The sequence below is a fragment of the Arachis duranensis genome, chromosome 5, assembly GCF_000817695.3.
Source record: "Arachis duranensis cultivar V14167 chromosome 5, aradu.V14167.gnm2.J7QH, whole genome shotgun sequence".
In the NCBI taxonomy this organism is placed as follows: domain Eukaryota; kingdom Viridiplantae; phylum Streptophyta; class Magnoliopsida; order Fabales; family Fabaceae; genus Arachis; species Arachis duranensis.
Genome location: NC_029776.3, coordinates 8,584,435 through 8,610,056, shown reverse-complemented (window position 1 = coordinate 8,610,056; position 25,622 = coordinate 8,584,435). Strand labels below are relative to the sequence as shown.

General features: G+C 39.1%; 1 protein-coding gene and 1 long non-coding RNA gene across 2 annotated transcripts; both read right to left on the bottom strand.

Annotated features, from left to right (window-relative positions):
* Positions 1–11,560: 11,560 nt before the first annotated feature.
* On the bottom strand, positions 11,561–14,850 carry LOC107487910 (BTB/POZ domain-containing protein At5g66560). Its single transcript, XM_016108605.3, has 4 exons — positions 14,063–14,850; positions 13,917–13,986; positions 12,474–13,817; positions 11,561–12,384 (listed from the first exon to the last, which is right to left on the bottom strand). Exons 1-4 carry the CDS (start codon positions 14,101–14,103, stop codon positions 11,803–11,805), a joined length of 2,037 nt encoding a protein of 678 aa, XP_015964091.1. The 5' UTR covers positions 14,104–14,850; the 3' UTR covers positions 11,561–11,802.
* A 1,213-nt stretch (positions 14,851–16,063) lies between these two features.
* On the bottom strand, positions 16,064–16,940 carry LOC107487845 (uncharacterized). Its single transcript, XR_001591828.3, has 2 exons — positions 16,442–16,940; positions 16,064–16,341 (listed from the first exon to the last, which is right to left on the bottom strand). It is a non-coding gene; the product is annotated as an uncharacterized LOC107487845 (long non-coding RNA).
* Between the last annotated feature and the right edge of the window lie 8,682 nt (positions 16,941–25,622).

The following is a 25,622-nucleotide window of genomic DNA, read 5'->3' as shown; positions in this document are numbered from 1 at the left end:
CATACGCACATGCTAGGAAAGCTGTCTGGTGCATGTGTACGTACGGTATGATGCGTATGCATGATGTTTTGTTTTGCACTAAAACCTTGTTTTTAACTGTTTGGCCTTTTTGGCAAGCTTGTAAACCTCCATAACTACTATTTTGTCGAAACTCACAATTTTTTAATTATCAACCATTCCTCTAGTTTTCTAAAGTTCTATAAGCCCTACTTAAGGTCCTATGGTTATTGTCAGGCTTAGGAAAGAGACTAAACCTAAGGAAGAAGTTAGATGATATTGAGAAAGAACGGTGAAGTGAATAATAGAACTAATGATGCATAAAAATGATGAATTGTGATTGCATGAGTTATGGATAATTATGATAATGATTATTGATATTGATGATATGAAAGATCCATCTGGCTTATGCATTAAAAATTATCTGAGATACGAGTTTCTCTAGGAAGATGCAGTGGTTTACCACCACTTGCTCCAAGTTGAGACTCGATACTCTGTTGACCCTCTGTCGCAAGATGTGACCGGGCACTTTAACTCTCCAGATTCTCCCAACGAGATTAAAATTTATTGATTGATTATATCTATATGCATAGACTATTGGAGATGCGTGCACACAGGGACTGTTCAGAATTCGCTACCAGACATGTCGGGTTTGGTTGGATAACTGGTAGATGAGACTCATCAACCATAGGGTAGGCATGCATCATATGCATTTGTATGCTTCGTTTGAGTTTGTATTAGTTTTGGCTTGCCTAGTTACTTAACTGTATTTAACTGCTATTTGATGTAACTGCTATCTATATCTGTGTTTTTCCTTGTCTGTTTTGCCTGTGTTTGTTTTTAAGAGATCCCTTTGGCAGGTGGAGGAGGTGCTGAGGGTTGTTCCACTTAGAGTTTGATGGATAGCTGAGATAGGAAATGAAGAGTTAGACTATATTAAATTCCTTAGACACAGTTACTTTAATTCTAGTTTAGTGAAAACTTTAGGATACGATTATGGATTATTGGAGTTTTGGAACGCCTCTGGCTTTCTGGGACATTGTTTATTATTTATGCAGGCACATTTTTCATACTGAGAACCCCCGGTACTCATTCCATACATATATTATTGTTTTTCAGATGCAAAATGCGAGGCACCTTGCTAAGCATGCTGGAGGCTCTGTTGAAGCGAATATCTACTTTTGGGCTTTGTGTTTTGTACCCTGTATATCTATATATGTATCAATTCACGTGTATTTAAACCAATTTGAGTTGGCTGAATGATCAGTTCACTCGTCCACTTAAGTAAATGTCGGGTGGGGGGTTTGAAATCCTGCATTGAGTGTGCAGCAATCCATTAGTCAACGTTAGACTCTTAAATAGAGTTTAGATCCACAATAGATTAGTTTTCAACCTATGACAAAAAAATCATGTGTATTTATTTATTATTAATCTAATACTTTATATTAATTTTGTTCTTCCTTCAATACATGACAATTGCGACCTCATAAATTGAACTATCTGACTCAAGACATGGAACTTGCTGCGGTTGTGTTTACTTTGAAAATCTGGAGACATTACCTGTATGAGGTTAAATTCTAAGTCTTTTTTTATTATAAGAGTTTGAAGTACCTCTTCGATCAGAAAGAGCTTAATGTGAGTTAGACGATATGGATGGAATTGCTGAAGGACTATGATTTTAAGCTGAATTATCATCCGGGAAAAGCTAATATGGTGGAGGATGCATTGAGTAGGAAATCTCAAAGCATTACTTGGATGATGATTAAGGAAGAGAAGTTTTAGAGAGAGTTTGAGGACCTCAACTTGGGCATCAGAGAGGAACAGAGAATGTGTGTTTGAACCAGTTGCATATCTCTAGTGAGTTCAGGATTGAGATTCGGAAGGCTTAGCAAAATGATCAGGAGTTGCAGAATATGTTGCAAGAAATTGAACAGAGAAAATAAGGAGAGGTTACTCAAGACAGAGAAAGAACTTGGAGATACAAGAGGAGAATCCATATGCCGAATGTGGGAGACTTAGGGCATCAGGTGTTGTTAGAGGCTCAGAGGAGGGATTCTCGATTCATCCTGGGGTTATGAAGATGCATCATAATCTGAAAGCAATGTTTTGGTGACTAGGAATGAAGAATGATGTGGTGATACATGTATCTAAGTGTATGACTTGCCAGAAAGTAAAAATTGAACATCAGAAGCTTTCCGACATGTTGCAACCATTGGAGATTCTATAACGGAAATAGGAAGATATTGATGCGCGAGCAACTTTTCTATATTTTCTTATTATTTTAGATATGAATTTATTGAGTTTTATTTAGATTTTAGTGTTTGAATCCTATTCGGATGCCACTTTGAGGCTTATTGTGTTTTTATTAATTTCAGAAAAGATTCGGGCGAGTTTGACAGAGTTTGTGCAGAAGAAAAAGGAAGAAAGTAGATGTTGTCAACCCTGACCTCCTCTTACTCCAACGTGAATAACTTGAGCTACATACGTCAAATTGATATGGTTTCAGCGGCATTAGAAACCCAACTTTCAGAGATTTCCAACGATATATAATAGTCTACAATTCTCTTCTAACATCATGGCACTAAATGCCACGACTTGGCATTTAGTGCAAGGTGCCTCGTAACTAGCACCCAAGCCACTACCTCGAGGGGCGCTAAACTGTAGCCTGGCATTTAGTGCCAGGAAGACAGCAACCATTCGAAAGCTTACTGCATTGTGGGGGCGCTAAACATCGATTCTAGCGTTTAACACCAGTAGCGCGAATCCAATCTTAATGAAATCCTTGGTTAATGTTAGGAGCTCTGTTTATTCTATTGGTTGATACTATTTCCACTCTATTTTAATTAATGTATTGATTTAAATTCAAGAATTACTTTCGTTCTTTATCTTATGAATTTGATGTATTGGAAAATAACTCTTGTTCTACATGAATTCTTATTGATTCTTGGAAAATTTAACTCACTTGAATACTAGCTTAAAAGTAAACTCTTCCTAAACCACTAATTGCTTGGACTTAACGGGATACATAATATATAATCCTCTTATATTTGGGTAATTAAGGTTTTTGTGGCTAATAAACTAGAATTGGACCTAACCCTCTAATCTATATTAAGTGACCAAGGAATTGGCAGTTGATTAGGTTAGAGGAGACCAAATCACTAAGGAATTAAGGTTTAGTCAATTATAGTTTGCCATGAAATAAATCTTGCATGATTAAAATAGTTAGTAAGAAATATAAATATGGAAAAATAAACATATTTGAAACCTTAACTATTCTCTCACATATTTTTCACACCGAATCTACTGTTTCCTTTCCAATTTTCTGATTTACTGATTAATGCACTTTGAACCTCAAACACCATTTTTTACTTGTCTGAGTAAGTGAATCATTCGACTATTGTTGCTCAGTCCATCAATCCTCGTGGGATTGACCCTCACTCACCTGTGGTATTACTTGGTACGACCCAGTACACTTGCCGATTAGTTTGTGATTTTGAAAATCTGCATAAGATATCACCATGGATTTTGTGTCTGGTTTGCCAAGGACTTGAGCGGGATTTGATGTGGTATGGATAATTGTTGATCGGTTGACTAAGTCCGCTCATTTTTTGCCTATTCAGGTAAATTACTCTTTGGATGAACTAGCAAGGTTATCCATTAAAGAGATTGTGAGGTTGCACGGTGTGCCTACGCCCATAGTTTCTAACAGAGATCCTCGTTTTACCTCTAGATTTTGGGGAGCTTTCCAGAAGGCATTCAAAACTCCATTGTGCCTAAGCACTGCATATCATCCTCAAACCGATGGTCAATCAGAGAGGACAATATAGACTCTAGAAGATATGTTGAGGACTTGTGTGCTAGATCAACCAGCAAGTTAGGAATGGTATATATCGCTAGTGGAGTTTGCTACAATAACAGTTATCATGCAATCGTTGGAATGGTTTTGTATGAAGCATTGTATGGAAGGAAGTGTCAATCTCCACTTTGTTAGTACGGAGCAGGTGAATTAAGTATTATGGGTCCTGACTTGATAACTGAGACAATAGAACAGATTAAGCAAATTTGAGCTAGAATTTTCACTACACCAAGTCATTAGAAGAGTTACGCGGATCGGTGGTAGAAGTCGTTGGAATTTAATGAAGGCGATTTTGTATTTCTGAAAGTTACTCCAACCACATGCATTAGATGGGAAATAAAGACTAAGAAGTTAAACCCTAGGTACATTGAACCATTTGAGGTGTTGAGACTGTTGAGTTAAGAAATTAACTAAATTAATTAGTGATGACAAACATTATTTTTGGGCAAAATAAATAATTAGTGTTAAGTGTTAACAAGTATATGTTGCTAATTATTTATTTCATATTGCAGGCCAACAAAATCTCAAGCAGCCCAAATGATATGAAAATGAAATAACAAGGCTGATGGGTAAAGCCCAAACAAAAGCATTTGATAGAAGCCAAAGAAATCAGATGGGCCAAACGGGTTACATGAACCAAACCGATCCAAGCCCGATTTGATTTTCAATTCCCACCATATTGCTCAAACCAAAGCAACGTTCTCCTTTCTAATCAAGTCACATCAAGACTTCAGTAAAGTAAGAAAGAGAAAGAGAAGAAAAGCTTCCTCCATAAGCTAGTAACCAAAGAAGCTAGAAAGAGAAAATCTAAGCTTGAAGCATAGAAGCTAAAGCAGAAAATCTAATACAAATCAAGCTTAAGAAAGGTAATCCATCTCATCTTGCATGCATCAGATCTTCATCCTTTCTTCCCTACTCTCTATTCTATCCGAAAATGGCATTCAAAGAAAAAGTTGATCTCTGTTCTTCACTGCTACAAATCCACGGTCACAAGAGATTCTTGGGGACCAAGTTGCATCTCTATGGTTCAGATTTGGTTGACCATTGGAAAACAATTTCGGTTACTCCTTCATGGCTTTCGGTCAAGTTGAAAAGTCAGAAGGAAATGTTCTACTTTGATGATTAAGAAGAAAAAGTGAGCTTGTGGGTTGGTGAAGCTCAAGGCTCAAGGTGATTGACCTTGGAAGCAGAACCGAGCAACATGGAGGGAGATAAAAGAAGCTTGTTGCTCATTCGAAAAAACAAGGAGAGAAAACCAGAGTTTGAAAGTTTTGTTCTGAGAAGAGCTCTTTGAAGAAGTTCAACTAACTGGACAGTGTAACCAAAATCAAAGGTGCATTCCGCCAGTATGAAGAATTGAATCAGAGGCTTGCTTATCCGGTTTTTCGCATAGCACAGAGGCTGTTGATGAAGTCAATCTCCTTCATGTTTTTACTGATTGTAATGTTCTTTTCAATGTTTATCTTTCTGTAAATTTCTTGAGAGAAAAGGCATTGTGAGAAAGCTTGAGAAAAAAGCCAAGAGTTGAAAAAGGCTGAGTGAAACACTTGAGAGAAAAGTCTAGGGTTATTTTTTGATTTCTTTAGGTTGGTTAAGTGTCTTGTATCTTGTACCTGTTTGGTATCCCTTTCTTAGTTGGGTTAGCACTAAGAGAAAATAGTTAGGTGTTAGCATAGCCAATGTCAAGTTAGGTTAGAACTTGAGTGTGAAATTGGTGTATGTAATACTGTTAACTATAGTGAAATTCTTCCATAGTTGTGGAGGAGACTGGATGTAGGTTGCATAGCACAAAGCGACTGAACCAGGATATATGTTGGTGTTACCTTTTCTTCTCTGTCATGTTCTGTTTTCTGATATTCATGAGACAAAAGTAAATTGTCTCATAAATTTCCGCTGCTGAGTTCAAACAGAATCAGATTTGTAACTTTGCAAAAGATGGTCAAAACAGCAACTTAAAAAGGAAGGCATAGATTCAACCCCCCCTTCTCTAAGCCTACCACAACCTTCAGAGACGGATTGGACCAATAGCCTATCAGGTGGCTTTACCACCACACCTTTCAAACCTACATGATGTCTTTCATGTATCACAACTCTGCAAATATACATCGGATGCAACTCATGTCTTAGAACTTGAATCGATTCAGTTAAACGAGAATTTGATGTTTCAAGCAATTCGGGTTCGGATTGACGTTGTCAGTGTTAAGAAACTCCGAGGAAAGGAAGTCTCGTAGGTAAAGGTTGATTGGAGTCGAGATGAAGTTGAAGAACACACCTGGGAGTTTGAATCGAAGATGAGAAAAGATTATTCGCAGTTATTCTCAGGTAATTAAATTTTGGGGACAAAATTCTTAATTAGGGGGGTAGGTTGTAAAATCCTGAAAATTAATAAATAATTAACTAATAAATTAATTATGAGCCTAAGAAATTAGAAAGTTAAATTTTATAATTTGAAAGAGTAAAAATAATTAAAATACGAAATTTTAACACTAATTTTAAAGATTTTTGCCCAAAATTGGGCCAACAGGCCAAACTGATTGAACCGAGCCCATTTTGGGCCCAACGCCCAATATATAAATGAAGAACTCAGCCTTCCCTTCCCCCAAATCATAAGAAACACGCTGAGGAAGAGAAGCATCGCACCAAACCCTAACCTCCATTTTCAATCCAACTTCAATCTTCCATATCTTTCAATTCGGAGCTCCGATTGCTGCACTGTTTGCGGTCATGTGACTATCTTACTGAGTTCTTCAAATCTATCCAAATAAAATGGTAAAAATTTTGAATTTTTCATCCAATTCTTTCCCTCTTACATTTTCGTGATTTTGGGTGTTGGATATTGAATGGTTATGTGATTTTTGATTATTTATGGCACTCTAGTAGCGGATAATTGCTGGGTTCCGTCGTATTATCCATGAGTAACGGTAAAGAACTCCTATCCCTTGTGAATTTTTTAAATCTATGAAGTTTGGTATTAAATTTGTGAATGTATATAAAATTATATGAATTCTATTGAATATATGTGAAATTGATGTCAAGTTAGTGAATTGGAACAAAGTTGTGGTGATGGAAGCTTGTTGAGTTGATTTGGAACTCTTGGGAGCCTGTGGATAAGAGGAGAGATTTTGAGGTGCTTCGAGCTTGGGGTAAAAATCGGCCAAGGTATGGTTTTGGTTTCTTGTAGTTAATTTATAATATTATGCGAAAACTTAGGGTAGTTGCCATAGGATAGGTTTTAATACTCTGAATTGTGGTTATAGTGGATTAAATATGTATAATTGCGCTGTTGATATATATTTGATGAAGTTGGTGAAATTTGTATGTGAAAATGGTTTGAAGAAATTGGGAAATTTATGTGTTAGAATGATTGAGAATTGGGTAATGAGTATGTGATATTGTGTAGGAATTAATTGTGTTGATTTGGTTATGGTTTAGTTGGTTTTGGATTGGAAATTTTAGAAAACTTGAGGTTTTGAGTCTTTGGTAAAAGCACAATTTTTAACCAACTTTGACGTACTATAAATTGGGCCTCGGACACCCAAATTTGGTGAAACTTGTCTTAAATAAAAATTCGATCCAACTAATTGATGACGTTCGAAGAATAGACAAAAAAATAAATTTTAATGAAAAAATTATGCACATTTGAAGTTTAGGTTGAAAAACAGAATTTTGCAGAAATTGCTAAAAACCAGAAATTCTAGTATGTGTGCCCATGCACACTATTGTCGCACGCACAAACCAGAGCGTGTGGTGAGACTCATGCGTATGCACGAGGGCGCACACCCTAAAAAGTTTACAAGTTATGTGTACGCACACTAAGATGCATATGCACATGCTGGGAAAGCCGTCTGGTGCATGCGTATGCACGATATGATGCGTATGCCTGATGTCCTGTTTTGCTCTAAAACCCTGTTTTTAACTGTTTGGCCTTCTCGATAAGCTTGTAAACCTCCGTAATCACTATGTTGTTGAAACTCACAATTTTTAATTATCAACCATTTCTCTAGTTTTCCAAACTTCTATAAACCCTACTTAAGGTCCTATAGTTAGTGTCAGGCTTAGAAAAGAGAGTAAACATAAGGAGAAAGTTGGATGATATTAAGAAATAGTGGTGAAGTGAATAATGGAACTAATGATACTTGAAAATGATGAATTGCGATTGCATGAGTTATAGATAATAATGATAATGATGATTGATATTGATGATATAAAAGATCCATCTGGCTTATGCATTAAAAATTATCTGAGACGCGAGTTTCCTGGGTAGATGCAGTGGCTTACCATCACTTGCTCCGGGTTGAGATACGGTACTCTGTTGACCCTTCTTCACAAGATGTGATCGGGCCTCTATTGACCCTCCGTCACAAGATGTGCCTGAGCACTTTAACTCCCTGGATTTCTCCAAAGAGATGATAAATGATTGATTGATTATATATATGCATAGGCTCTTGGGGATACACGTTCGCATGGACTGTCCAGGGTTTGCTACCGAATATGTCGGGTTTGACTGGATAACCGACAGATGAGACTCATCAGCCATAGAGTATGCATGCATCATATGAATTTGTATGCTTTGTTTGAGTTTGAATTTGTTTTACCTTGCCTAGTTGCTTAACTGTAATTAACTGCTATCTGATCTATCTGCTGTAACTACTATCTATACCTGTATTTTTTCTTGTCTGTTTTGCCTGTGTTTGTTTCTAAAAGATCTCTCTGGCGGGTGGATGAGGCATTGAAGGTTGTTCCACTTTGAGTTTGGAGGATCACTGAGATAGAAAATGAAGAGTTAGACTATATTAGATCCCTTAGACACAGTTACCTTAATTCTGGTTTAGTGAAAACTTTAGGATACAATTATGGGTTGTTAGAATTTTGGAATGCCTCTGGCTTTTTGGAATATTGTTTATTATTTATGCGGGCACCTTTTTTATACTGAGTATTCCCAGTTCTCATTCCATACATATATTATATATATGTATATAGGTTCTCCACCTTGTGTATATTTGTATTTTGTCCCTCCTAGAAGTAGACTTGGAAAAACAGGATTTTATTTCATCTTTTGGAAATATTTTGGATTATATGCATATATATAATTATATTCTGGTAAGCCTTTGCTTCGCAGGTCGTGTCTGATACTTGCTATTTGTGTCTTTGGTATTCTATATCATATGTATATTATCCTTTTATATGTTGTTATCTATTTCCCTTTTACGCTTAACTGTTTCATGTATGACACGTTATTTGCTTGTCTTGTTCAACGTTTTCTTCAAGACTCCTAGTTAAACTTCTTTCCTTATATGCCTATGTACGCATTTTACTTTTAGAGGTCGTAATACTCTACCACTTCTGATTTACGAACTTAAGCATAAGACTCTGTGTGACAACAATGGCTATTTATTTTCAATCTCATCACTCCACCAATTCACCAAAACCACACAAATATCACCAAAATTAAATTTAGAGTCTCCACTTTTCAAATTAATAGATTAACAAATTCAAATTAAAATCAATTAGCAGCTGCAATAATAAGAATAAACAATTAACAATAACAATTAATAGTAACAGAAACAATAACAATTAACAATTAACAAATTTAAATCAATAACAATTAAAAATTAAAAAAATAAATAACAATAGCAACAGCTAGAAAAAATTAAAAGAAGAGAGAACAGTAAATCAAGAAGTAAAAATTCAATAAAAGAACAAAGAAAATCAAAAAACAAAAAATAACAAGAGGCTGAATCAGAAGTAGAAGAATCAACCTGACTCAAACTCCATTCTTGATGAGTTATTGATGCAGACAGAGTGACAGAGCGCAGGAAAGATGACAGAAAGAGAGACGCTACAAGGACGACGACGTGTTGCTGGGGCCTGCGTGGAGTCGTAAAGGACAACGGCGTGCTATGTGGAGCCGTGCTGGGAGGACGACGGAGAGAGAGCGGCACTACAAAGAAGTGAGAGAAAGAGGACATGATCACAGGACGCGAGTCAGGAAGAGGTGACAACAATGGCAGAAATGCGGAGCAAAGGGATGACAATAAAAGATTGTCACTGAAAGAGAGAAACAATTTTTTCGACATTGAAGAGGGATGAGGACTATGGAATCAGAGTTCATTAGGGTTAGATCATTTAAGAAATTAAATTTAGAGTTTGATTACTAAATCAGTTTGGTTTAATTTGGATTTTTTTATTAAAAATAAAAATCGAACTAAACTATAAAAAAAAAACTACAAAACATCTTATTTTTAATTATTTTAGTTGTCAGTTATTTCGATTTTTTATTTTTTTAGTTTAGTTGATCGATTTTATTCTAATAGAATCGATTTTAAACACTCCTACTAACTTGTTAGGTGTCTACGACCTACCAGGCAATAATTTAAGACTTAAGAGGATGCTTCCGCAGCTTAATTACTCAATTATGATAGTAGCATGCAGTGGGCTAATAAGTCTAGGTAAAGCACCAGGTAATATCCACATATGTACATTATACATGTATGAATGATGAGCCTCTTTTGGCCCAAACCTACAAGGACACTGGATGTGTATATATAATTATAAAAAAATATAAGTAAACAATAAAAATATTAAATAATATGAATAATCTACGATGATTCAATGTTTAGGTGAAGAGATTTTGAGGGATATCAATGTCCCTTTGCGCATCCCTTGTTACCTGCCGCTGTTCGTTTTCACTTGCAGTTTCTCTTTTTAGTCAATAATAATATAATAAAAATTCACATATAATTATTTTTATATAAAGTTATTAATTGAGACAATTAGATAATAATTTTGTCAAATATATTAAATCATCTAATAACTTTTAATTAATATCTTTACTTAAAGATAATAAATGTGAATTTTTATCTAATAATATAATAAGAGACTGAAAATAGTACTAATAATAAGATAAAAATAAAGATTTACATATAATTATTTTTATATAAAATTAATAGTTAAAAATTGTTAAATAATAATTTAATTAATCTTATTAAATCATTTGAAAATTTTTAAATATCAAATTCGTATAAAAATAACTTTACAAATAAAACATGTAAAGTAATTGTAATTTAATATAAAATATATGTTAAAATATAAATATACATTAAAAATAAATTAAATTACATATATATTTATATCCAAATATATTGATAACTGATTTTAGTAACTAATTTTAACCTACAAATAATATTTTTGAATTGTAATAAAACCCTTTTTTGGACCACGGAGGAGTTCCCCACATAATAATTACAATGGCAGCAGAATTACGGAACACCACAGGAAATCAATGGTTTGACTATCACTTACTGACTAAAGCAAGAATAAAATCAGGGTAAAAGATATTATTATCCCCCCAACAATCACAATAGCAGCAATAATAATGTCTACAGCCTCTACCTCATCAGAAAAGCAGCAAGCCTTTGTAGCTTCTTTTGCGGATCACGAGTACTTGCATTCTTTTTCACTCACACATGCACTTGACTTCACTAGCAAGAACCAACTTAAATTTCAACTTTAATTAGAAGCAAAATAATTCAGTATCTCCAATGTCCATGAAAATGCGCTGTCAGCAAGGTGTCACGCACTATCTATTTGTCAAATTCCAGAAACTCATCTATATCATACTACCCCCAATCACCATCACCGCAAAAGTTGCGTCACCTCACCTCATAATTACCTCATTGTCCTAATAATTGGAGATAAGGAGAAACATTCTACAAAACTATCATCCTTTTGTTTTCATTATACTATAATTTTTTCATTATGCATGGTACAAATTACGTGGGAGAAAACTACAAGGGAAACAACACTTCCAGATCATATATATTCATCCATTAATATCGCCAGCGACTATTTGACAAACGTTTAATTACACATCAACATGAGTGGGACCAATTTCCTAACTACTCCAATCATGATTCCACGTACCGCGTGGGAGTGTGCTAACCTGCTGCTTATTCACGACGAGGACGGTGGGGCTGCAGCTGGTTGGGCCTACTCGTGCCCTTGTCAATAGCCGTCGGCCCATGCGAGTCACAAACATGAGTCTTGAATTTACAACCAAATTTCCTTCCCAGGGCAAACGGGTCCCACCAGGCCCCCTCTTCCTGTAGGCCGGCCTGGCCCATCTTCTCGATCGTCTTTCTCATGGAGGAACACTCGCGCTCCAGCTGATGCACTCGCGTCCGCATGCTATCCATGTCCAAGCGCAGCACCTGATTGTCCCTGACAGCCACGCGCCACGTGTCACTCCCCACACGATTTCCCTCACCTGCTTCTTCCACCCCACCAAAACTACCTCTCTCCACCAATGCGGCGGCCGCCACCGAGGGCCTCCCTGGCTCCGCCGTCGCCATCAGAGTGCCGGCGATTGCTTGCCGCAGCTGGAGCTGCTCGAAGAAGAGAACCTGAACCACCGCTCGCAGCGGAAGCCTCTCGTTCTGCGCGGCGTGCGTGCATGCCTCTAGAGTAAGCTTCCGACAGTCCAGCACTCCGCAAATCTTCTCTCTCTCCTGTTCCGAAACCCACGGATGCGCCTGCAGTTAACGAAACCCGCAAAGCAACCTTCAGTAACGGATTCTCTTATTATAATATAATAAAATAACTTTGTGACGGAATCGGATACCTTTAGATAGACGTCAACGGCACGGTAGAGACCGTCGTCGAAGAGTCTCGCTTCATCGGGAAGCGAGATTGCAAGGTTGTAGAATTTTGAGGCCTTGAGATTCGAATCGGAAGCGATCTCGGAAAGATAGCCGTCAATGAGTTTTCCTACGAGCATGAGCGCCGGCGATCTAGGAACGCTGTCGCCTCCATCGATTTCCGAAGCGCTTCGGTGTTCGATACCGTCCAAGAAGTGCCCTAGAATCCTCTCTACGCAATCCACGTCGTATAGGGTTTCGTTGAGGTAGGAGTAGCTGGGAATGAGAAGGTCGTCGAGCGTGGCTTCTTCGAGCTGTGATCCTATCTTCTTTTCCAATACGTCTCTGCAATCTTCCGAAGCATTAAGAATGTTGGCGGTTCGTAACAGACCGAAAAGGAACCTCGTGGCGGTTGAAGGCTTAGAACTCTTCTCGAGCGGAAGGTTTGAGACTATAGTCTCTAGCAGATCTTTCTGTTCTGCTTCGGTAGCTAACGACGAAGAGGAAGACGAAGACGATGGCAATGGTTTCCGGATAGACCTTGAAACGCCGGGAATGTGTTTCTTTGCGTAATGCATGAGGCAGCTCTCCGTTATCTCTGAATTCATCTCAGCCTCCTTCATTGCGAGAATCAATTGCTTGAAGAGAGGCATACCTAGAAGCGAGATCTCCTCAAACCATGAATATCCACCACTGCCGCTGCCGCCGCCACCACCACCGGTGACTCCTCCTCCTCTAATCACGCCATTTCTTCTTCTTCTTGCTGCAGTTTCAATTCCATTCCACATGGCCTGCTTTGACGCAGAGCCACTAGCCGCGGCTATGCTGTCGGCTCCGGCATCGTTCACCGGCCAGCCGAACAATGCCGGATCAACCGAAGAGGCTCTGGAGACGATGGAATCAATACACCTGCTCGCGATGCCTAATTCCTCTGCCATAGGCATTAAACGCTCGCAGGATTTCAACGTTGTAATGGAGTCCTTGATGCTGTTGAGAACGGAGCTAGAGAGGAACCTTTCTGTCTTGGAGATGAGGTTGTCTTCGGAGTACTCCTCCGTCATCTCTAGAAACTCTCCGGCACAGCGAAGAGAAGCCACGTTGGAAGGGGACAAGTCGATTTTGACACCGTAGCAGAACTTCGCAGCCAATTCAAAAGCCTCGGAACCGCCGGGGAACTCTGTAAACGTTAACTGAAAGTGTTGTTCTAAGATTTGATCTTCTTCTTCGTCCTCTGATTGCGCTTCTTCGGGCCTTGCGGCGGAGGAATGTTTGGCTTCTTGCTCCGTTATAAGTTGGTGGAGCTTCCTACTTTTTGACATGAGAGGGAACTGAAAAAAAAAAGAAGAAAAAAACGTGACAGCTAACTTTCAGTGAATGTGAATGAAGGTATGAAGTAGCATGGTTGATAGGGTAGGCATAATGTTAACCTTGTGAAGATGGAAGTTCATGTCATCAACCTCAACAACAATATCACTCGGCAATCCCGTTGTGCAGAACCTGCAGAGAGAGGAAAATGTATGAATTTTTTTTATGGATATCTCATTCTCATGAGAGAGATAGAGATTCATCTAACCATGCTTGCCCTTTTGAGGAGAGTTTTTTCTCTGTCGCCATTTTCGTTTTTCTCAGCAAAGTTTGCTAATACTCTCTCAGAAGTCCTGGTACGGGCTTAGTAGGTAGTTAGATCCATGAAAATCATCAGAATAATAGTAGTAACTTGAGTTGAAATGGAATCTAGAGAGACTGAAAAGTTTGTGGATATGAGAGATTAGAGTGATTCAAATGTTAGGGGAGAAAAATAGAGGTTTTAGGTCACCCGAAAATAATTGTAGGTGTGTGATGCAAAGGATGAAGCAGACTTGACTAGAATAGCCAATTGCATAAAATGGAAGATGGGAATGAAAAGAAATTGTCTTGTTGCACTTTATGTAGGTAAAGAACAGATTAAAATTCATCAAAAGAAAAAAAAAGATAGAAAGGAAAAGATGAAGAGTAGGGTGTAAACAGTATGGAATCCACAAACTCAAAGCGGACAAATGGGGCTTTGAGCAAATTCCTATAAAGGGGATCATAAAGGGTTGTTTCCTTCCTTTATTAACACTTCCTTTCTTCTTTTTCTTCTCTTTTATTTTTATTTTATTTTTTCCTGTTTGCTGAATTGGATCAGAATATCACTCTCTAGTCTCACCTACTGAATCGGACTCAGCAAAAGAGAGCTGCCTTTGATGAGTTTTCCTCCTAGAGCCCTTGAAAAAGATTTAATCAGGCATTACCTCATATAAGCATTGCTTGCCAACTAGGTGAATATCGCTTTTGCGTAACTGATGGATGAATATTTTATGAGTGAACTTCTTATTTGATCTCCTATTGACTTGGTTCCCTTGTTTTAACTTAATTAAATCATTCCAACATTATATTACACTATATGCAAATGCTAAAGGTGGACCTTTACATAGCCATGTTCCCACCAGCTTTACATTCCACAATGTCTTCAACTAGTTAATCAAAGCAGTATCAATGATAATGGACCTCACAAAAGCATGGAATTCATTGAAGTCTTCTTATATGAAATTAATCTGTGCCATCCATAACGTAAGTTTATTTTTGTCTGTATTGTTGAAGATTTGAGAAATGTAGCATTGGTCAAAAAGCAAGATAAATATATGTAGTTAACTTAAAAATGTTATATGACTATGCATTAGATAGTTGATTTTGATTATCTCTGGGGTATAAATAAATGCAAATTGCTAGTCATGTATACCGAGTGGTACGGTACATTAATTATACAATTCAGAGTCAAGACATAAACGCTGCTCCAACTCCTCTACTCTCAATCCAAATAATAATTAAAAAAAGAAATGGAAAAGGACAAAAGAAGCCAACATCTGCATTTATGTTGCCATATCTACCATCTCATAGTTCCTACCTTAGAATTTATGGCTGCCTTTAATGATTAGACAAGAATTGTAAGATACGTTACTCCATTGCAACTTCAAAATGCTGGGGTGTATTTTAAAGAGCTCAGACAGATTTCAAATGCCCCCAAGTTTTTCAAATATTTATTTTTTTTTAAATATTGTTGTTAATAAAATAGTTAATGAAAGACAGATCACAAATACGAGAATGTGGCAAATAGGTTTGAGAATATCTATGTTACTCCTTTTTCACACTATTGGGCATGGGCTATTGGCGACTCTCTCAGACGATATAAAAGAGAGCTGTGCCAAAATTGTCAATAACATGGCCATGTCACTAATTGTGATTGGGCAGTCTTCATTGAAAAAAGTGAGTAGTGAGGATTATAAAGACAAACCACCAAAAACCAAAATTCCTCCAATTCAGAAATAATAGTGGATTATTAGCAGACGCAATTGGTGGATCCTTTCGTTGATTTGGGTTATGGCAACGTTAGTCTTACTTAACAGCTGGTAATTTTAGCATTATTTTATCCTAAACATCAAATATCCTAGGGCTCGAGGACACAAAAATTTACAAAGTATTATGGGCAAAATATGGCAGCACATAAACCACGGCAAATATTAATAAAAGAAAATCCATAACAGAGCCATTTAAATAGCTAGCACAAGAGCAGAGGAATTTATTCTTTATTTTTTATTAATAGACCCATTAACATAGAGAAGAATTTAGAATAATCTGAGTCACAAGCTCATGACTAGTCGAAGATTACATTTATTAATATAATATAAGCGACCTTAACCATTTGTTTATTGCAAGGCACGATGGCATCCGACAATATCCATCTCTATCCCTCTGCATCCCACCATCAGGCTAAAATAATCACAGCAGATCAGCATCCGAGGCTGCTTCAAGAATTTTGAGGGTTACTATTGCCTGCAAAAAAGCAACAATCATATTATAATAGTCAACGTTGTGTGCGTGTGTTATTCCTCTTTATGGATTATATTGAAAAAACATAATAATTGGTTCGGACCTTGAGAGGGGTTTGCAGATTGCGGCGGTGCTGGTTGAGAGGGTGTGACAGCAACACCAGGCCAGGGACGGCAGTCACAGCGCTTTTGCTCATCGATGGTGTTGTAGAGAGAGTTCAAATGCCTGCCACAACCCCCCCATGTGTACTTCCCACAGGTTTTACAGTCCACCCGATAACACATCTTCCTCCAAATCTGAGAGTAAACCTCGTGATGTTTGTCTTACACAATGAGGCAGTACATACCCCATTTTATCATTCCATTCTCACATCGGTTTCGCCAACCGTTCTTTGTTTGTCTCGTCCTTGTCAAATCCGAACCACAGATAGCGCCTAGCAATTAAATCGGCAACCACCAATTATTAATGGATATCAGTATTCCCTTGTCCCCTACGATTACAATTGGCGCGTAGGTCGTAACAATCGTTCGAGACCCAAAAAACAAGGTCTTGTTGCGTGCTCTATGCCTCAATGCCCATCTTCTCTATGCAAGGTTACAATAACAGAGCAATTATCTTATAGCGACATGTTTGGATTAAAGTTTGCACTAGCGTTATAAAGATTTTACAAATTTGATTTTGATAATAAATAAATTAATGTTAATATAATTTATGTTTCGTAATTTTGTATTAAAATAAATTATAATAAAATAAATATGATTTGGATTACATTATTTAAAATTATGTTTAGACAAAAATTACTAAAAAATATAATTTAAATTAGTATTTTTTTTGTTATAATTTTTTAGTATTCTTTTTTAATACATTTTTTGTATTTAATTATATCTTTCTACTAGAATTTATATTATAAAATTAACAATAGTAAATAAAATATATACTAATTCAAGAATACATAGTAAAAAATATACAAAATCAAATAAAAAATAAGGTTCTATAAAAAATATGTATTAATAAAAATGATTTAAAAAATCTATATGAATAATGAGTACTAAAAATTTTATTAAGAAAATACAATAATATACATCAGTGAATATAAAAAAACTCTAAAAAAAATATTCATACTATTAACAAGAAAAATAAATAAAAAATTATTAAAAAATCAAAACTTAAGAAAGAGTACTAACAATAATATTAAAAAAATATTTATTTGTAAAATATAACTATGAAAAAAAATTAAAAAATTCTAATAAATATCTTTTGTATCTCTTGTTGTAAATGAGATTAAATGATAAAATTAATAAAAAAAATTAATTCGCTAAACGCAATAGTTACAACTAGTGAACGGGAATTTAAACCCAAAATTATGTTGGCGTTTAGAGAAAAAAATTATCAAACAAAAAAGATTAATCGTGTTTTTTTTGTACTTCTAACGTGTTTGCCAAATACACCCTAAAATTTTAAAATAGTGAAAGCAACACCACACTTTTATCCATTTTCTTCACTTGAGAATTGAGATGGACTCTGACGAGGTTAACAATTGTTACGGTGGGTAATCGGAGATTAATAGAATAGATGGCGCTAGTTGGCCCAATCGTCCGCGGATGGTAGTCTCCGAGCTGGTTCGCACGCTGGAGCCTCCTTCCGACTTGTATACGTGAGTGAATGGGGGGTGGTACCTGCAAAGACACTCCGATGCCTAAGTTAGCAAGGGTGTTAGCAAGTCTAGAGAGTATTGGGTTTAGAGATACCTGAGGGGTGTCAGTGTATTTATAGTGGTGAGCCAATAACCACCGTTGGAGTAGTGCCGTATCTTTTGGGTGTTAACCGTCCCTCTATCTTAGGGAGATTAAGATACGGCTTGATGAAGCGGTTATAGAGATTTTAGGGGCGGTTACTCATTTGAATGAGTGTTTATCTGCCAGGTAATCTCATGTCCGACTTCTTTAGAGTAAGTCGTAGTTAACACCGACTTCTTAGTATGAAGGTCGGTGCTTAGCAAGGCTCAGTTCTTCGGATTAGGCCTTTTTATTTGGACCTGGGCCTTTATTATTGGGCCAGGGTATGAACAGTGCCTCTACTTGAGCCCAAAGTCTCATTAGAGTTTGGGTTCAAGTATTTAACTCGGGTTCGTAGCCGACTTGTGTGGAGGAAGCGTGGGTCTTATAAACCGACGTGATTTTTGCGACCCTTCGCTTCTGACAGTTACGTCATAGGGATGTGCGTAGACTTTGGTAACGGTGCATTCTCATTAATGACTGCCCCGCTTTTACCATTATGCCCCTTAGCATATTTATAAATACTTTCCCTCTCTTTCATTGTTTCGTTTCTGCGATTTTTCAAATTTCTTCTTTCTTTGTTCCTCATTCATTTGTGCTGCGTTCCTGTGCTTCGGAGACTTCTGCTTCTTCTAACCTTTATTTTCGGAAAGAGGTTAGCTTCTTTTTTCTTTCGCCCTTTTCGTATGCCTTTACTTTGTAGATAAGTAGGTTTGTAGACTTTTACTTGGTTCCTTTTTCTCCTCTCTAGAGACCTTTGTTTTTGATTTTTTCTTTTCTTTTTCCCTTTGTAGGTTTTCTCATTTTTTCTTTAGAGAAAGAAAATGGCCTCCATAGATTGGGTCGATGTTACTGTTCTAGGGGAGGAGCCGTTGGTTGATGCGGAGTTTATTACTCATCTTCGCATCCACCACCGGCTCTGTACTTCGGATGAGGATGAGTCTAAGTATGAATTGCTTATCCCTGGTTCAGAGGACCGAGTTTGTCATGGGAGAGCCAATGAAACGGCTCCTCATTTCTTTTTTATGTACGAGTGCATGATCACCCGTCTGGGCGTCTTTCTACCCTTTTCAGATTTTGAGGTGTCTGTTTTGCAGCATTGTCGGGTTGCCCCTACCCAACTTCACCCCAACTCTTGGGGTTTCTTGAAAATTTATCAATTTATTAGCTATGCTCTGGATTTCCCGACCTCTCTGAAAATATTTTTCCATCTTTTTCATATGACCAAGCCTTTTAGTGGGCTGAACAATAAACAACAATGGGTTTCCTTCCGAGCCATACAAGGTCGGAGAATTTTTACCCTTTTTGATGAGTCTTTTCATGACTTTAAAAATTTCTTTTTCAAAGTGCAAGCTGTAGAGGGTCATCACCCCTTTTTTCTGGATGATAACTCTTCTCCTTGCTTTCTCTTATACTGGCTGGAGGCCTCCCCTTGTGAGAAATATGGTCTGGATGACCTGGATGAAGTAGAGGCTGCCGTTGTGGGGTTCCTCCGAGAAGTGTGGGGGAGGTCCCCATATTTGGATACTAAAAAGTTCCTACAATGGTCTTCGACCTTTGTCCAATCACAGTTAGGTAGCTTTCTGTTAGATTCCCGACTTGTTAACTGATCATTCCAACTTGTTTGATTCTTTAGCTATTGTTTTTCTTTTTCAGAAATGGCAAAGACAAACGCTCAAGAATCTTTCCAGAGAGTCCAGGAGGCCAAAGCCAAGTCTCGCGCTCGGGCTGGTGGTGCCAGGGTTATCTCCCCTCATCCTCTTCCTCGGAACGTTGGGACTCTTTCCAATCCCATGGTGATTTCTTCTTCAGCTCCCTCTCAGCCGCCCCCCGTCGTCCGACCTTCCCCTGATCCCAAGAAGCGCAAGACCTTAGAGTCTGGTTCTTCTGGTGAGGTTAAGGCGGACGCTCTTGCGTTCGTCCGAAAGAATATCTATCCTCATGCTCGTATAGGCATGGATGATATGTCTGTTCGGAGCTACCTTACCACTATGATCGAGGAGAGTCTCAAAGCGGCGGGGGTCTGTGGCAAGCTTTTGGATATTTTTGAGAAGACTCCTCTCAGCTCTTTAGGGATGACCTCGAGGGTCGAGGAGCTGGAAGGAAGGCTTCGTGCATACCAAGAGCATGAGGGAGAGTTGAGGAAGGAAATTGCCAAGCTGAGGGAGGAGAGAGATACCCTCCGGGAGAAAGGGAAGGTTTTGCAGGCCCAATGCAACATGGAGATGGATCTGAGGAAAACAGCGCAAGCCAGCTATCAAAGTTTATTCAAAGATCTTGTGTCTGTGAAGACTGATCTGTTGAATTCTCGGAAAGCATATGATGACTTGGAGGACTCTATTGCTGATGGCGCCGAGGAGTCTTGGAGGATCTCCCTGGAGCAGGTCAGAGTTATTGCTCCCGACCTGGATCTTTCTCCTTTACATCCTGACAAAGTTGTTATTGATGGTGCCATTGTAGATCCTCCTGCCCCCGTAATCATTTCTGAGTCAGAGTTGAAGACTCGGGGGCAGAGGATCATTGAGTCCCCTCCTCGTTCTAAAGATGCTCCGAGTTCTTCAGTAGATCCTCCTATCTCTTCATCTCCCATGGATGCTTCTGGTGGTGCTCCTCCTGACTCCGGCGGTGGCGATTCGTCTACTCTTCTTCCTAAAAAATGATCTGTGGCTATTTTGGGGGTCCGGCCTGTGGGCCCCCCGTTTTTAAACTCTTTATTTATTTTTTTGGCGGTGTTGGTTGAACAATTTCTTCTGGCCTTCCCAGGCCGTAAACAAAATATTAAAAAATACCCTTTTTAATAAGGGTTTTTTAAGTTAAAATAAATGGATACCCTTTTTTGGATAAGGGTTTAGATTACCTTATGCGTGTATGCTTTTTTGATTTTCTGAAGTCTCCTTGATCTTTTCTTGAAAACCTTTCCTTTCGGCTTGTTTGTTTTTCTGAACTTCTTATTTAAGAGCTTTTGGGATAGCCTTTAAACTTTTTCCTAGGTTTTCCAATCTCCTTTTGTTATCCCCTATACTCGACTTTGTTTTAGCGAGTTCTTATGACTTAGGTTATTTTTGCGATGCGTTTTTCTTCTACTCGGTCCTTCGCTCCGATTTACGGGTCGAAGTATTTTAGAGCTTTTCTACTCGGGTTCTCATTTCGACTTATGAGTCGGATTGTTCCCGAGTTTTTTACGATCAACTCATATAACCTCTTTACACCGACTTGTACCTCGTCGTTTTATCCTGATGACCGTCTAGGTCGGTTCATGGGATTTTCACGTTTTGTCGAGCTTAAGTCGGCGCGTTTCGTAGAAAGACTTAGAGAAAGGAAAAGGATTTTATAAGAGATTTTATAGATGAAAAAGATCTTTATTAATTGGGGAGGTACCTACTTGCTACTAAGGGTTTTAAGAGCCTATTTTCCCTTAGCCTCTACTATGATGCCTCGTTAAAAACCCTTCTCCAGAAAAAACCCTTTAATTTTGGGAAAAAATCATGAAGTTGGGAAAAGAGTATATCAGGGAGTAGAGTTCGCTTTTAACTGAAGTACATTTTCATATTACAAACATGCCACGACCTTGGTAACTCAGTGCCATTCAGGTCGGTTACTTTATAATAACCTTTTCCTAAAACTTCATTGACTTTGTATGGTCCCTTCCAATTTGCGGCGAGCTTTCCTTCTCCTGATTTGTTGACTCCAATGTCATTCCTGATTAGGACCTAGTCATCCGGGGCAAATGTTCTCCGAATGACTTTTTTGTTGTACCTTGTAGTCATCCTTTGTTTCAATGCTGCTTCCCTTATCTGGGCATCTTCTCGGACTTCGGGGAGCAAGTCGAGCTCCTCTTTGTGTTCCCGTATGTTTCCGACCTCATCATGGAGAATTACCCTTGGGCTTTGCTCATTGATTTCTATTGGTATCATGGCTTCTACGCCATAAACTAGTCGGAAAGGTGTTTCTCCTGTGGCGGATTGGGGGGTGGTCCTATAAGCCCATAACACCTGAGGGAGCTCTTCAGCCCAAGCTCCTTTTGCTTCCTGCAGTCTCTTCTTCAGCCCTGCCAGTATGACTTTGTTGGCTGCCTCGGCTTGCCCATTGGCTTGTGGGTGCTCTACCGAGGTGAACTGATGTTTGATTTTCATACTGGCTACTAAGCTTCTAAAGGTAGCGTCGGTGAATTGGGTTCCATTATCTGTAGTAATGGAATAAGGTATCCCATATCTTGTGATAATATTTTTGTAGAGGAACCTGCGACTTCTTTGAGCGGTGATGGTGGCCAATGGTTCTGCTTCTATTCACTTTGTGAAGTAATCTATTCCCACGATCAGGTATTTGACTTGTCCTGATGCTTGGGGAAAAGGACCTAACAAATCCATTCCCCATTTTGCAAAAGGCCATGGAGAAGTGATACTGATGAGCTCTTCCGGTGGAGCTACGTGGAAATTCGCATGCATCTGACATGGTTGACACTTTTTCACAAATTCTGTGGCATCTTTTTGCAAGGTCGGCCAGTAGAATCCAGCTCGGATTATTTTTCTGGCTAGTGACCTTGCTCCGAGATGATTTCCGCAGATCCCACTATGTACTTCCTCCAATACCTCGGGAGCTTTTGAGGTCGGTACACACTTTAACAATGGTGTTGATATCCCCCTTCTATAGAGGACATTTCTCACCAAGGTGTAGTGTTGTGCTTCCCTTCGAATCTTTTTAGCTTCTTTCTCCTCCTTAGGGAGGATGTCGAATTTCATGTATTCGACTAGGGGGTTCATCCATCCGAGGTTTAAATTCTGCTGTTTAAGTCCCGAGTTATGTGTTTAACCTCGGTTTCTGCAAAATGCCCGAGGTGTTCCAGAGTTTTGTCCAAGTACCTCTTCATGTTTGGGTCCTTTGCCTGATATTCTCCACTTATCTGGGAGGTCACCACCTGTGAGTCGCTGTATATCATCACCTTTGTAGCACCGACCTCTTCTGCCAACTTTAGTCCGGCGATCAAGGCTTCATATTCTGCTTGATTATTTGAAGCCGGAAATTCAAATTTTAAGGAAACCTCTATCTGGGTTCCTCTTTCATCTACCAATATTATGCCTGCGCCGCTTCCCGTTTTGTTGGAGGATCCATCTACGTAGAGTTCCCATGTAGTTGGTTTTTCCTCCTGATCCCCTGCATATTCTGCAACGAAGTCAGCGAGGCATTGAGCTTTGATCGCCGTCCGAGTTTCATATCTTAAGTCGAACTCAGAGAGCTCTATTTCCCATTGAACCATTCTCCTTGCAACATCCGTTTTTTGGAGGATTTGCTTCATGGGTTGGTTCTTACGGACTCTTATTGTGTGAGCTTGAAAGTAAGGCCGTAGCTTTCGTGAGGCTGTTACTAAGGAGTAGGCAAACTTTTCTAGTTTGTGGTACCTTAGTTCAGGGCCTTGTAGAACTTTACTGATGAAGTAGACTGGATGTTGTCCGACCTCGTCTTCTTTTATCAGGGCTGACGAGACAACCTTGTTCGCTACGGATAAGTACAGAACGAGGTCTTTCCCAGGTACTGGTCGGGTTAGGATAGGAGGTTGGCTTAAAAACTTTTTGAACTCCTGGAACGCCTCCTCGCATTCAGGAGTCCATTCGAACTGGCATCCCTTTCTTAATAAGGAAAATAGTGGAAGGGATTTTAGCGCCGATCCCGCCAAAAATCTAGAGAGGGCTGTAAGTCGGCCATTGAGCTGCTGGACTTCTCTCAAACAAGTCGAACTTTTCATTTCTAGGATGGCTCTACATTTATCGGGATTGGCTTCAATCCCTCTTTGTGTTAGCATAAACCCTAGAAACTTCCCTGCCTCTACCGCGAAGGCACACTTTGCGGGGTTTAATCTCATCCCGTGTAGCCTCATGGTATCAAAGACTTGCGAGAGGTCTGATAGGAGGTCGATTTCCTTCTTGGTTTTTACCAGCATGTCGTCGACGTATACTTCCATTAGGGTTCCTAGGTGAGGGGAAAACACTTTATTCATCAACCTTTGATATGTGGCTCCTGCATTCTTCAATCCGAATGGCATGACCACGTAGCAGAAGTTAGCTCTGGGTGTGATGAATGATGTTTTCTCCTGGTCTGGCTCATACATCGGAATTTGATTATATCCCGAGTAGGCGTCCATAAACGATAAGTATTGGTACCCCGAGCTGGAATCCACTAGGGTATCAATACTTGGCAGGGGATAAGGGTCCTTGGGACATGCCTTATTTAAGTCGGTATAGTCGACACACATTCTCCATTTGCCATTCTGTTTTTTGACCAGCACTACATTGGCTAGCCATGTTGGGTATTTGACTTCTCTGATGAAGCCAGCTTCCAGAAGCGCCTGTACCTGTTCTTCTACTATTAGGGCTTGTTCTGGCCCGAGCTTGCGTCTTCTTTGTTGTACAGGTCGGGACCCTGGATAAACCGAGAGCTTGTGGGACATGAGCTCGGGGTCAATCCCAGGCATGTCGGAGGCCTTCCAGGCGAAGAGGTCAGAATTGTTTCTTAGGAGTTTAGCCAACCCTTGTTTTAGAGTTTCCCCTAGGTTGGCTCCTATATAAGTGTTTTTCTCTTCCTCTTTACCGACCTGTATCTCCTCGGTTTTTCCTCCCGGTTGTGGTCGCAGCTCTTTTCTGGCCCTTGCGCCACCGAGCTCTATTGTGTGAACTTCTCTGCCCTTCCCTCTCAGATTTAGGCTTTCATTGTAGCATTTCCTTGCCAATTTTTGGTCTCCCCTTACCGTTGCTATTCCCGCTGAGGTTGGGAATTTCATGCAGAGGTGGGGAGTGGATACCACAACTCCGAGCCGATTAAGGGTAGCTCTGCCGATTAAAGCATTATATGCTGACCCCACGTCAATGACTATGAAGTCTATGCTCAGAGTCTTTGATTTTTTCCCTTTTCCAAAAGTGGTGTGAAGGGGCAAAAATCCTAGTAGTTTTATTGGCGTGTCCCCTAATCCGTATAGGGTGTCGGGATAGGCTCTTAACTCTTTTTCTTCTAACCCTAGCTTGTCGAAAGCAGGCTTGAAAAGAATGTCCGCCGAGCTTCCTTGGTCTACTAGGGTTCTGTGGAGATGGGCATTTGCTAGGATCATAGTTATTACCACTGGATCGTCGTGTCCAGGGATTATTCCTTGCCCATCTTCTTTTGTGAATGAAATGGTAGGAAGGTCGGGAGACTCCTCCCCGACCTGGTAGACTCTTTTGAGATGTCTTTTGCGAGAGGATTTGGTAAGTCTCCCTCCCGCAAACCCTCCTGAGATCATATGGATATGTCTTTCTGGAGTCTGCGGTGGTGGGTCTCTTCTATCCATATCATCTCGCTTTCTCTTTCCATGACTGTCCGACCTTTCTATGAGATATCTATCAAGCCGACCTTCTCTAGCCAGCTTTTCTATCACATTCTTGAGGTCGTAACAGTCGTTTGTGGAGTGACCATATATTTTATGGTACTCGCAGTAATCGCTGCGGCTTCCCCCTTTTTTATTTTTAATGGGTCTAGGGGGTT

Excerpts from the sequence above, each read along its gene's own strand:
- LOC107487910 (XM_016108605.3), bottom strand. The coding sequence starts at position 14,103 with ATGGCGACAGAGAAAAAACTCTCCTCAAAAGGGCAAGCATG. Across the intron at positions 13,987-14,062 it reads TCCTCAAAAGGGCAAGCATG|GTTCTGCACAACGGGATTGC; the intron begins GTTAGATGAATC and ends CTCTCTCTGCAG. Across the intron at positions 13,818-13,916 it reads TGAACTTCCATCTTCACAAG|TTCCCTCTCATGTCAAAAAG; the intron begins GTTAACATTATG and ends TTTTTTTTTCAG.